We start from the raw sequence: 13,354 nt of genomic DNA on the forward strand, positions 1-13,354 counted from the left end.
AATTATGAATGTTCATAAAAGAAATCGTTTTTCTCTAATTAGTAAAAACTATCTAGTTTTCCTGCAGTTTCTGGATCCCCAAATTTTATCAACTTCTGTCTCCAACTAGAAACAGCAGATATTAGAAAATATCTCGGGAAAAAGAGAATTCCCGAAAAATTTGTCTTGTGTAATTTTCTTTCGATTGGTAAGCTGAAATCCCATAAAATTTAAATATTTCAAATCAGTTTCAAAAAGATATCTTTTCACAAGAGAAAAAATACATCAAAACCGAAATAAATGGCATTTTAGTGAAATTTTAAGTGCCTAGAGGCAACCTCACCACGTTCACAGGAGTCTTTTTAGCGAGGGGGTCAACAATAAAAAAAAATTTACTAATACCAAGACAAAGAAATCTTCGAGAACCCTTCATTTTTCCTAAGAGTTGTAATGTTCTTAAGACACTACCAGGTGCACTCTAACCTGACAATTTATTTTCTTGATGATCAATCCTCTCCGTGACAGCTGGTGGACTCCGGAGACTCTGTGATCTTTTGAAACTCCCCAAATCGTTAGTAATGACCGGAGTTGCTGACGAGTCTCTTTCTCTTTTTTGTTTTCTTTCCAGGCAAACAGCAAATGCACATCCAACAGCGTGACTTAGTCTTTCTCCCTAGATAATAATTTATCAGTCAAAGGTTTCAATAAAAAATCAATAGCTGAACTGAAAACCAGGTTTAGAAACATTGTAGGTTGTTCGCTAGAAAGCTATAAGCGAAAAGTAAAAAAAGGAGATGAATAATGGACATTAAATACATTGTTCACTTTACAGCTAGATCTGTTTAGACATATCAATGCCTGGGCTTTGGCAAGCTACATTACTTCTTCCAATTATTTCGTCAGGTACGATGTATTTTAAGAAATTGAAATATAAAAATTAAATAAATACATTTTTAGAGACACTTGGCTATAATAATGAAAAAGTATAGCATAAAATGTTTTAGAAAACAAAGATAACCTAATATATTCGATTAAGCGCACTAGAGTAGATATATATTTTGGTTTTTAAGATATTTAAAGTTTGTGATTTTTCCAACCCGCCCCTCCCTCCCATGTCTCAGTGGCTTGAAATTTCGAAGTTTGAGGTCGATATTTTCCTTCGCTCAGTATCAAAGACAAAAAGCCTTCGTACAATTAGCTAGTCGTTAATAGTGCGTGAAAAACCAATGCCTCAATTTTCGATTCTTCAGCCCCAGGTTAAATTATTCCTCATATACCATAATTACAGCCTCACTACTTTTTAAGGTTTAAACAAATACATGCAAATACTTTCACGAAGGCTGATTGGTCATACAAGCAAGTCAAACAGAGAGTATCTGTTGATTTATTCATAAATATATATATATATATATATATATATATATATATATATATATATATATATATATATATATATATATATATATATATATATATATATATATATATATATATAAATGATGCTTCCAAAGAAGTAAACAAAATTCGGATCGCCACGATTTTAGCCTTTAAAAAACCAATTCACCCAAACCACTTTTAAAATTTGTTGGTTTATTCTTATCTTTGTAGATTCACAAGGAGCTCTCTGAACCTAAGGATTAATGCCACTAAATAATAAATTCATTTTTGCTGTTAAATGCCAAGTAGTCTTTTAAAGGTGACTTGTATATGCTTAAACACACAGAAAGACCGCAGAAAAATAAAAAAAAACTTCCCGGTCACTTCCCCCCACAGAAAATACCTATTTTACGATCAAAACCAGTGGTTTATCTTTGTCGTAAATTTTCTTGGGCAGAATTAACTGATCTGACACCTCCCTATTTCACCTTTGTACGGATAAACATATGAGTGCGATCTTTTATTTCACACTAGAAATATTTAGTTCTACGAGTTTTATATTCTCCCCTTATCGTATTATATTCCCCTCTTATATTATATCCTCCCCATATCACATTATATTTTCCTTTTATTATCCAAATTACATATTTAATCCAAACATACTGTTCTAAATGTAATGATAGTAGGAGTAAATCCCTCTTCTGCCTGTATAGAGAGCCAAGTAGGCTCTATGTATTATTTATTTTTATTTTATTTTTAGCTTTTCACCAAACCACTTCGTATGGAAGAGGTTATCGCAGAAACTTAGGAGGTGGCTCATTCAATTTCAAATTTAAATTTCTAGTGCCCTTCTTAAGAGTCAAAAATTCATTGGAGGGAAACCATCTCCCCTACCATGCCTTTTTTGTTGCCTGCCCCCAAAGATATCCGATCAAAATTTTGAGATAGCCATTTTGTTCAGCACAGTTGAAGGGTCAAATAACTATGTCTCTGGGGATAACATGACCCCCCATAGCCCTTAGGGCAAGGACTGTATGTTATGCAACTTGTCCATTGTCCCCACAAAGGATTTGTCACAGGAAAGGGGAGGGGCACAGTTTGATCCTGAGTATCCGAAAAGGGTAAAGGTGCTAAGGAAAACCTTTCAGGAAATGTTGAGTGGGGTATTGAATTAAATCAAAATCCACTAAGCGCATGAAGGTTGTAAAATAAGCACATCAGCAACATCTCAGGAACGGCTTAGGTTATTAAGTTGAAACTTTCAGAGCATGTTGAGAGGCATGTTGAACTAACCAAAAGACACTACGTGCGTACAACTACTGCTTCTGCAACTGCTAATACTACTACTACAATTACTACTAATATGACTAATACTACTAAGACTAACGGTAGTAAGGTGAAAGTTTCGAGGAATATAAAGTTTAATAAAAACTCACTGTGTGTATGCGGTGTGTTAAAAGGGTGCGTCAGCAATATCTCAGGAGCGGCTTAGAGGACAAAGTTAAAATTTTCAGGGCATGCTGAAGAGGGTACTGAACTAACCAGAAGGTACTATGTGCATACTACCACTACTACTATTACTACTGCTGCTACTACGACTACTAAGGCTAAGGGTATTAAGATAAAACTATCAAGGAATGTTGAACTAAATCAAGACAAACTATGTGCATGCAGGTTGTGAAAAGGGCTTATCAGCAATATCTGAGGAAATGCTAAGAGTGCTAAGTTGAAATTTATGGGAAATATTGAAAGGATGTTGAACAAACCAAAAGGCATTATATGCATGCTACTACTATTACTACTACTGTTAATACTAAGGAAAAGTTTGTAAGGGTAAAATTTTAGGAAATGTTGAGACGTATGTTGAACTAAATCAAAACATACTATGTGCATACAGGTTGTCAAAAGGGCATATCAGCAATATCGCAAGAGTGGCTTAGAGTACTATGTTGAAACTTTCAAGGCACATTGAAGGGGATGTTGAACTATCAAAAGGCACTATGTGCTTTCTACCACTACTACTACTATTGCAATTACTACTACTACAATAGGAACTACTAATTCTAAGGCTAAGGGTATTATGGTGACAGTTGCAGGGAATGTTGAAGGGGTTTTTAACTAAATAAAAATACACTATATGCCAGCAGGTTGTCAGCAGGGCGTATTCAGCATTATAAGGATGGATATTTCAGGGAATGTTGAACTAAATCTAAACACACTATGTGCATGCAGGTTGCCAAAAGGGTGAATCAGCAATATCTCAGGAACGGCTTAGGGAATTAAATTGGAACTTTCAGGGTATGTTGTGAATGATGTTGAACTAGCCAAAAGATACAACGTGCATACTACTGCTACTGCTGATACTGCTACTACTACTACTGCTAAAACTACAGCGACTAAACCGCGACTATTTGTTACTGCGACTACGACTCCTTATGACTGCGACTACTTGTGACTATGATTGCGATTTCGACAGCAAATACTTGCGACTGCGTGTTTTTGCACCTGCAACTACTTAAGACTGACTACTCGTAACTGCGAATATTTGTGACTACGAGTGCCACTACTTAGGATCGCGGCTGTGACTGCTTGTGACTTTGACTACCACTACTACTACTAATGCAATTGCGATTATGACTGGTACATCTACTTCTACTGCTACGACTACTGGTACTGCTGCCACTAGAGCTACTAACTATTGAACTAAATCAAAAGATTTCAAGTGCAACCAGGTTGTCAAAATGGCACATAGATGCAATATCTCAGTAACAGAAAATACATTACAGTAAAACTTTCAGGAAAAATTAAGGGGGTGTGAAACTAGATAAAAATACACAATGTGTATCCAGGTTGCTAACAGGGCGTCAATGCAATATCCTAGGAATAGCTAAGAGTATTACTTTGGAACTTTCAAAGCATGTAGTGGGAAATGTTTGACTAAATCAAAAGAAAATACGTGCATCCAAGGTTGTCAATGAACGCGTCTGCAATATTTAAGCAGCGAATAAGTTTATTAAAGTGAAACTTTCATGACATGTTGAGGGGGGCGTTGAACAAAATCAAAAGAAACTATTTACATACAGGTTGTAACTAGGGCTTATGTACAATATCTTAGCAATAATTAAGGGCATTACGTTGAAACTTTAAGAGGACGTTGAGGGGATTTGAGCTGAATCAAAAGATACTATGTCCATCCAGATGGTCAAAAGCACATATCTTGAATATCTCAGGAATGGCTAAGGGTATTAAATCAAGACTTTCAGGGCCTATTGAAAGGGATGTTGGACTAAATTAAAAGACAATATGTGCAATCAAGGTATATCTAAGGGAATTAAGTTGACAATTTTAGGGTATATTGAGAGAAATGACCACTATACATTTTGTTTATACTTAGGGATCTAACATGATGGTGGTCAGAATGACTTTAATCCAATAGAAGTCCTAAGATTATGCAGATTTTTAATAAGACTACGCAGATTTAAATGATGTTCCAAGTACCTATCCATCCAAAATTCTATAGTACAACTATTATCAAAATTTGTTGCAAAATTTTCTCCAATATGCAAATAGCAAGCCAAAATCTCGATTCATAGCGAGAAAAATCGAAAGAAGTTTCTCAAATACTTATTCTGTTTACCAATAAGAAAAAACTATGTCAATTTAAAACAAAAAAAAATAAATTTGAAAAACCTTTTCCACAAAGGAAATTTTTTAAAGAAAAGTCAAGAGCCAAATTAAACCCAAGACGAGCAGAAATTAAGTAATTCAGTGCAAAACGAACATAAATCACTATCAATAAATCAATGAAACCCTTATACATTTTAAGCGTTTTCTCTTTTATAACGTTAACCAATACAAAATTTCTGAGACTCTTAGGAATGAATAGCAATAGAGCCGTTCTTTTGCACTAAGATCTTACATCTTTATGCAAAGGCTTCGTTCTTTTAACTCATCTTTGTTCTAAGATCTTACAGCTCACTGATGTTAGCAAAAAGTGTGAAGGACGCCATCCTTCTGCCATATAGAACAATGATGAGAGAACTTTGATGATATGCTCATCATTGTTCTTAGACCGCTGATCAGAGCAGAATTATGAAAGACGTTTGTAAAAGAACGCTATAAGATGTAAGATCTTAGTGCTAAGATTTCACTTTTAAGCGTTCCTTGCCAAAAGATGCAAGATCTTAGCACAAAGATGAGTAAAAGAACGGCCCCTAATGTATATGAAACTGTCAATCTGCATTTCATCAGATCTTTTCATTAATCTTGGTTTATTTGATGATTGTCTTTCTTCTTTTTTTGATATTATGACAAATAAAAATCACAGCCCGAAATAAAAAAATTTCAGTAAAGCGCAAGTGACGTTCTGGTTTTTAAAGGGCATAGGGGGCCTACTCTTCTTTATAATTAATTTAAAAAAACTTTTCAAAAAAATACTTTTTTCAACGAAAAATAAAGGCTACTTTTAGCTTGAGCTAGGCAGATACAAATGCCTTTTTAAAACTCAAAATCAAAACGATGAGAAATTAATATTGAAGAATAAACGAAACCAAAAACGAACAGTAATTAAATAAACAATCATAGAAAAAACACACAACAAGTAATAATATAAATGAATAAATAGATCTTAAAACGAGTGAAACTTAAATTGAATATGCAAATTAAGCTTGAAACAATAAAAAATCACCACAAACAAGAGTTTGGGTATGACCTCCTTCTCTCACTGTAAAAGTCTAAAACCTACTGAGTCATTAGCGCTTTACTGAAAACCAATTTTGTGACAAATATTTTCTTTTGTACTTATCTCTGAAAATAAACATTAAAATTATAGTAACATTTTAACTGATGAGCTTTCAGCAATTAATATCATTATACATCAAATATTCAGTTTAATTTATTAGCTCTTTTAAAAGTTGTTAAAGACGAATATAGTTTCCCTACAAACAAGTGATTGGATATTGCCTCTTTTCTTAACTGTAAATAAAAATCAAAAGCCTACTGCGTCATTGGCGCTTAACTGAAAACGGATTATATTACAAATACTTTCTTTTCCAGTTCTTACAGCATTGAAAATAAAAATAAAATTACAGTGAAATAAGCTCTTGAACTGATGGATCTTTCAACAATTATTACCATTATACATCAAATATTCAATTTGATGTTGTTAATACTTTCCAAGACTGTTGAAGACGCATATGGCTTTCAGTAAAGCGCCAATGACGCAGTAGATTATAGACTTTTACAGTGAGAGAAGGAGGTCATACCCAAACTCTTGTTGGTGGTGATTTTTGATTGTTTCAAGCTTAATTTGCATATTCAATTTAAGTTTCACTCGTTTTAAGAATAATTTATTAATTTACATTAATATCTATTGTATGTTTGTTTGCATTCATTGTCTATTTAAATTTTTTTTTCGTTTTAAGTTTCATTTGTACTTCAATAGGAAAATATTTTTTTCGTCTTAAGCTTGATTTTCATATTCAATCTAAGCATTACTCGCTTTAAGATCTATTTATTCATTTATATCATTACATGTTCTATGTTTTTGCTATGATTGTTTATTTAATTTCTGTTCGTTCTGGGTTTTATTTATTCTTCAATAGTAATTTCTGGTCGTGTTGAGTTTGAATTTTAAAAGGTATTTGTATCTGCTGATCTTAAGCTTAAAATGGCCTTTACTTATCTTTGAAAAACTGATTTTTTCGGAAAGTTTTTTTTAATTAATTTTTGTTCGTTTTTGATTGCAAAAAGTTTAAAGTTTTTAAAAATTTCTTATTTCAAAATCAAACTTAAAAAAAAATCAAATATTCATCAAAGTATCAAATCTAATATCAAAGTGACAATATCAAAGTGAAAAAATGGGTTTGTGTCAACCTTGGAGTTTTTATTATCTGATGTTTGAACTATTGTTAATAAAATTGTTATCTCAAAATTTTTATCGGATGGCTTTGGGGAAAAAGGGCGTGGGGTGACTAGATTAAGATTCGGTCTCTTTTGACTCTTTAAAAGTGAACTAGAACTTTCTATTTTGAATCAAATGAGCCCTCTCTGAAGTTTATACGAGTATCCCTTCTATAAAAACCATATAAATCCCCAGAGGATAACTTACAACGCCTATCCCTGGGCCCTGGGGGGTTATGTTGACCCTGGAGTTTCAATATCTGATGGTTGAACTATTTTTAACAAAATGGTCACCTGAAATTTTTATTGGATGGGTTTATCCATCCGATACGCCCAAAGGCGTAGAGGGCGGGAAGAGCTAGTTGCCCTCCGATGTTTTTCCCTCTGAGAAAATGAACTACATCTTTTAATTTCCATTCAAATGAACCCTTTCTGAAGTTTATACGAGCATGCCTTCCATAAGAACCATATATCCCCCCAGAGCAATACTTAAAACTTAAAACGTTGTGTCTACACAGAAGTTTTTCCTATCTGACCTTTGAAGTATTTTTAACGAATGGCCATATGTAAAGGATTTTTGTTATATGATCTTAAAACTATTTTTAACAAAATAGCTACCTCAAATTTTTTATCAGATGTATTTGGGGGAAAAGGGCTTGGGGGGCCAGTTGCCCTCTGATCACTTTTGACTCTTAAAAAGGGCTGGATTTCAATATCCAATCAAATGAGCCCTCTCTAAAGTTTATACGAGCATCTCTTTTATACGAACAATATATGCCCCAGGGCATAAATTACAACGCCTGCCCCCGGGCCCTGGGGGGTTGTTATGACACCTGAGTTTTTGTTATGTGACTTTTGAGAAATTTTTAACTTAATGCCTATCCCAAATTTTTATTGGATATATTTGAGGAAAAAGGGGCGTGGGGGGCTATTTGCCCTCTAATCTCTTTTGACTCGAAAAAACTGACCTAGAAGTTTCAATTTTCAATGAAATCAGACATCTCTAAATTTTTCACGAGCGTCCCTTCAATAAGAACCATATATTCCCAAAGGGCATAACTTACAACACCTGCCCTCGGGCCCTGGAGGGTTGTGTTGACCCCTAAGTTTTCGTTATATGGTCTTTGAACTATATATAAAAAAAGTATCTCAAAGTTCTTATTGGATGGGTTTGAGGAAAAAGGGCGTGGAGGGGGGGCTAGGTGCCCTCCAATCTCTTTTGACTCTTAAAAAATGAACTAAAACGTTCAATTTCCAATCAAATGATACCTCTTTAAAGTTAATACGATCATCCATTCCATAAGACCCATATATGCCCCCAGGGCATAACTTACAACGCCTGCCCCCGTGCCCTGGTGGGTTGTTTCGATACTGGAATTTTTTTTACATAAACTTTGGACTATTTTAAACAAAAAAGCTATCTTAAAATTTGTATTGGATGCATTTGAGAAAATATTGTTTAGGGGGGGGGGGAGCTGGTTACCCTCTAATATCTTTTGACCCTTAAAAAGTGAACTAGAACTTTCAACTTCCAATCAAATGAGCCCTCTCTGAAGTTTATACGACAATGTTGTCTATACAAAACCTTATATGCCCCAAAGGCATAACTTACAACCCTTGTTCTGAGGGCTGTGGGAGATTTGTCATCCTCAAAGACCTAATTTCCAGAACTTAAAACTACGTTGAACAAAATGGCTATCTCAAAATTTTGATTGGATGTGTTTGGGGAAATGGTGGGCGTGAGAGGGGGGTTAGTTGCCCTCAAATAACTTTCGACTATTAAAAAGGGCTAGCCCTATGAATTTTCAATCGAATGAGCCTTTTTTGAAGTTTCTACGACACCGCCTTCTATAAAATCCTTATATGCCCCCAGGGTATAACTTAAGACCCTTGCCTTGAGGGTTGTGGGGGAGTGTCCTCCTCAAAAACATATTTTCTATATGAAAATCAACTACGCTGAACAAAATGGCTATCTCAAAATTTTTATTGGCTGTGGTTTGAGGGACTGATGGGTGTGGGAGGGGGGCTAGTTGCCCTCCAATCACTTTCGACTATTAAAAAGAGCACTAACCCTTTGAAGTTTCAATCGAATGAGCCTTTTTTGAAGTTTCTACGACAACGCCTTCTATAAAAACCTTATATGCCCCCAGGGCATAACTTAAAACCCTTGCCCCAAGGGTTGTGGGGGAGTGTCCTCCTCAAAGACATATTTTCTATATGGAAATCAATTACGCTGAACAAAATGGCTATCTCAAAATTTTTATTAGATGTGTTTGGGGTAATGATGGGCGTGGGGGGGGGGGGGCCAGTTGCCCTCCAAACACTTTCGACTATTAAAAAGAGCAACATCCCTTTGAATTTACAATCGAATGAGCCTTTTTTGAAGTTTCTACGACAACGCCTTCCATAAAAACCTTATATGCCCCCAGGGCATAACTTAAAACCCTTGCCCTGTGGGTTGTGGGGGAGTGTCCTCCTCAAAAACATATTTTCTATCTGGAAATCAGCTACGCTGAAAAAAATGGCTATCTCAAAATTTTGATTGTGTGTGTTTTGGGAAATGACGGGCGTGGGGGGGGGCTAGTTACCCTCCACTCTCTTTTAACTGTTAAAAAGGGCATGAGTTCTTTGAATTTCCAGTTAAATGGGCCTGTTTTTAAGTTTCTACTACACAAACTCTTATAAAACCTTATATGTTCCCAGGGTATTGCTTAAAACTCTTGCCCTGAGGGTTGTGGAGGAGTGTCCTCCTAAAAAATATATTTTCTATGTGGAAATCAACTACGCTGAACAAAATGGCTATCTCAAAATTTTGATTGGATGTGTTTGGGGGAATGATGGGCGTGGGGGGGGGGCTAGTTGCCCTCCAATCGTTTTCGACTATTAAAAAGGGCACTAGAACTCTCGATTTCCAATCGAATGAGCCCTCGAGGGCTCCTTGCCCTGAGGGTTGTGGGGGAGTGTCCTTGCCCCTTGCCCTGAGGGTTGTGGGGGAGTGTCCTCCTCAAAAATATATTTTCTATCTGGAAATCAACTACGCTGAACAAAATGGCTATCTCAAAATTTTGATTGGATGTGTTTGGGGAACTGATGGACGTGGGGGGGGGGATAGTTGCAGTCGAATCATTTTTGACAATAGAAATAGCCCTTTAATTTCCAATCGAATGAGAATGTTTTCAAGTTTCTACGACAACACCTTCTATAAAAACCTTATATGCCCCCAGGGCATAACTTAAAACCCTTGCCCTGAGGGTTATGGGGAAGTGTCCTCCTCAAAAGTATATTTTCTATCCAGAAATCAACTATGCTGAACAAAATGGCTATCTGAAAATTTTGATTGGATGTGTTTGGGGGAATGAGGGGCGTGAGGGGGGGACTAGATGCCCTCCAATCACTTTTGACTATTAAACAGGGTATGAGCTTTTTGAATTTCCAATTGAATGAGCCTTTTTTGAAGTTTTTACGACAACACCTTCTATAACAACCTTATATACCCCCAGGGCATATCTTAAAACCCTTACCCTGAGGGTTGTGGGGGAGTGTCCTCCTCAAAAATATATTTTCTATGTGAAAATCACCTACGCTGAACAAAATGGCTATCTCAATATTGTGAGTGGATGTGTTTGGGGGACTGATGGGCGTGGGGGGGGCTAGTTGCCCTCCAATCGTTTTCGACTATTAAAAAGGGCACTAGAACTCTCGATTTCCAATTGAATGAGCCCTCTTGGGAAAAAATTGAGAAATGATTGCCTCTGGGAAAAAAAAACATGGGAGCCGTATGGCCTTTACTAGGGCGTGGGGGAGGGGGGCTAGTTGCCCTCTAATCACTTTCGACTATTAAAAAGGGCACTAGCTTTTTGAATTTCCAATCGAATGAGCCTTTTTTGAAGTTTCTATGACAACGCCTTCTATAAAAACCTTATATGCCCCCAGGGCATAACTTAAAACCCTTGCCCTGAGGTTTGTGGGGGATTGTCCTCCTCAAAAATATATTTTCTATCTGGAAATCAACTACGCTGAACAAAATGCCTATCTCAAAATTTTGATTGGATGTGTTTGGGCAACTGATGGACGTGGGGGGGGGGGGCTAGTTGTACCCGAATCATTTTCGACAATAGAAATAGCCCTTTAATTTCCAATCAAATGAGAATGTTTTCAAGTTTCTACGACAACACCTTCTATAAAAACCTTATATGCCCCCAGGGCATAACTTAAAACACTTGCCTTGAGGGTTGTGGGAAAGTGTCCTCCTCAAAAATATACTTTCTATCTGGAAATCAACGACGCTGAACAAAATGACTATCTCAAAATTTTGATTGAATGTGTTTGGGGGAATGATGGGCGTGAGGAGGGGGGGGTCTAGATGCCCTTCAATCACTTTCGACCGTCAAAAAGGGCACTAGCCGTTTGAATTTCTAATAGAAAGATCCCTTTTTGAAGTTTCTATAACAACGCCATCTATAAAAACCTTATATGCCCCCAGGGTATGCCTTAAAACCCTTGCCCTGAGGGTTGTATGGGAGTCTCCTCCTCATAAATATATTTTCTATGTGGAAATCAACTACACTGAACAAAATGGTTATCTCAAAATTTTGATTGGATGTATTTGGGGGAATAATGGGCGGGGGGGGGGGGCTAGTTGCCCTCCAATCACTTTCGACTATTAAAAAGGGCAACATCCGTTTAAATTTCCAGTCGACTGAGCCTGTTTTGAAGTTTCTCCGACAATACTTTCCATTAAAACCTTAGATGCCCCCAAGGCATAACTTACAACTCCTTCCTTAAGGCTTGTGGAGCTTTTTCCTCTTCAAAATATTTTTTCAATTCGGAAATCAACTACGCTGAACAAAATGGCTATCTCAAAATTTTTATTGTGTGTGTTTTGGGAAATGCCGGGCGTGGGGGGGGGCTAGTTGCCCTCCAATCACTTTCGACTATTAAAAAGGGCACTAGCCCTTTGAATTTCCAATCGAATGAGCCTGTTTTTAAGTTTCTACGACAAAGCCTTCTATAAAAACCTTATATGCCCACTTAAAACTTAAAACTCCCCAGGGCATAACTTAAAACCCTTGCCCTGAGGGTTGTGGGGGAATGTCCTCCTCAAAAATATTCTTTCTATCTGGAAATCAACTACACTGAACAAAATGGCTATCTCAAAATTCTAATTGGATGCGTTTGGGGGAATAATGGGCGTGGGGAGGGGGGGGGGGCTAGTTGCCCTGCAATCATTTTTGACTATTAAAAAGGGCACTAGAACTCTCAATTTCCAATCGAATGAGCCCTCTTGGGAAAAAATTGGGAAATGAGTGCCTCTGGGGAAAAAAATAAATAAAATTGGAGCCGTATGGCCTTTACTAGGGCGTGGGGGGGCTAGTTGCCCTTTAATCACTTTCGACTATTAAAAAGGGCAGTAGCTTTTTGGGTTTCCAATCGAATGAGCCTTTTTTGAAGTTTCTACGACAACGCCTTCTATAAAAACCTTATATGCCCCCAGGGCATAACTTAAAACCCTTGCCCTGAGGGTTGTGATGGAGTGTCCTCCTCAAAAACATATTTTCTATCTGAAAATCAACTACGCTGAACAAAATGGCTATCTCAAAATTTTGATTGGATGTGTTTGGGGAACTGATGGACGTGGGGGGGGGGGCTAGTTGCAGTCGAATCATTTTTGACAATAGAAATAGCCCTTTAATTTCCAATCGAATGAGAATGTTTTCAAGTTTCTACGACAACACCTTCTATAAAAACCTTATATGCCCCCAGGGCATAACTTAAAACCCTTGCCCTGAGGGTTGTGGGGGAGTGTCCTCCTCAAGAATATATTTTCTATCCAGAAATCAACTACGCTGAATAAAATGTCTATATCAAAATTTTGATTGGATGTGTTTGGGGGAATGATGGGCGTGAGGGGGGGGGGGGGTGGGCTAGTTGCCTTCCAATCACTTTCGACTATTAAAAAGGGCACTAGCTTTTTGAATTTCCAATCGAATGAGCCTTTTTTGAAGTTTCTACGACAACACCTTCTATAAAAACCTTATATGCCCCCAGGGCATAACTTAAAACACTTGTCCTGAGGGCTGTGGGGGAGTGTCATCAT

The 13,354-nt window shown here is 36.8% G+C and overlaps 1 protein-coding gene across 1 annotated transcript in view; it reads right to left on the minus strand.

Moving 5' to 3' along the window:
- The window catches only part of numb (NUMB endocytic adaptor protein), an 86,947-nt gene that overhangs the window by 26,689 nt on the left and 46,904 nt on the right, over nt 1-13,354 (minus strand). The window contains exon 5 of the mRNA XM_089091571.1: nt 463-652. Coding sequence (XP_088947697.1) covers nt 463-652 — 190 coding nt within the window. The remainder of the gene's footprint in view (nt 1-462; nt 653-13,354) is intronic.

Source organism: Artemia sp. Qi Xiang Cuo, chromosome 7 (assembly GCF_049724085.1).
Source record: "Artemia sp. Qi Xiang Cuo chromosome 7, ASM4972408v1, whole genome shotgun sequence".
Classification (NCBI taxonomy): Eukaryota; Metazoa; Arthropoda; class Branchiopoda; order Anostraca; family Artemiidae; genus Artemia; species Artemia sp. Qi Xiang Cuo.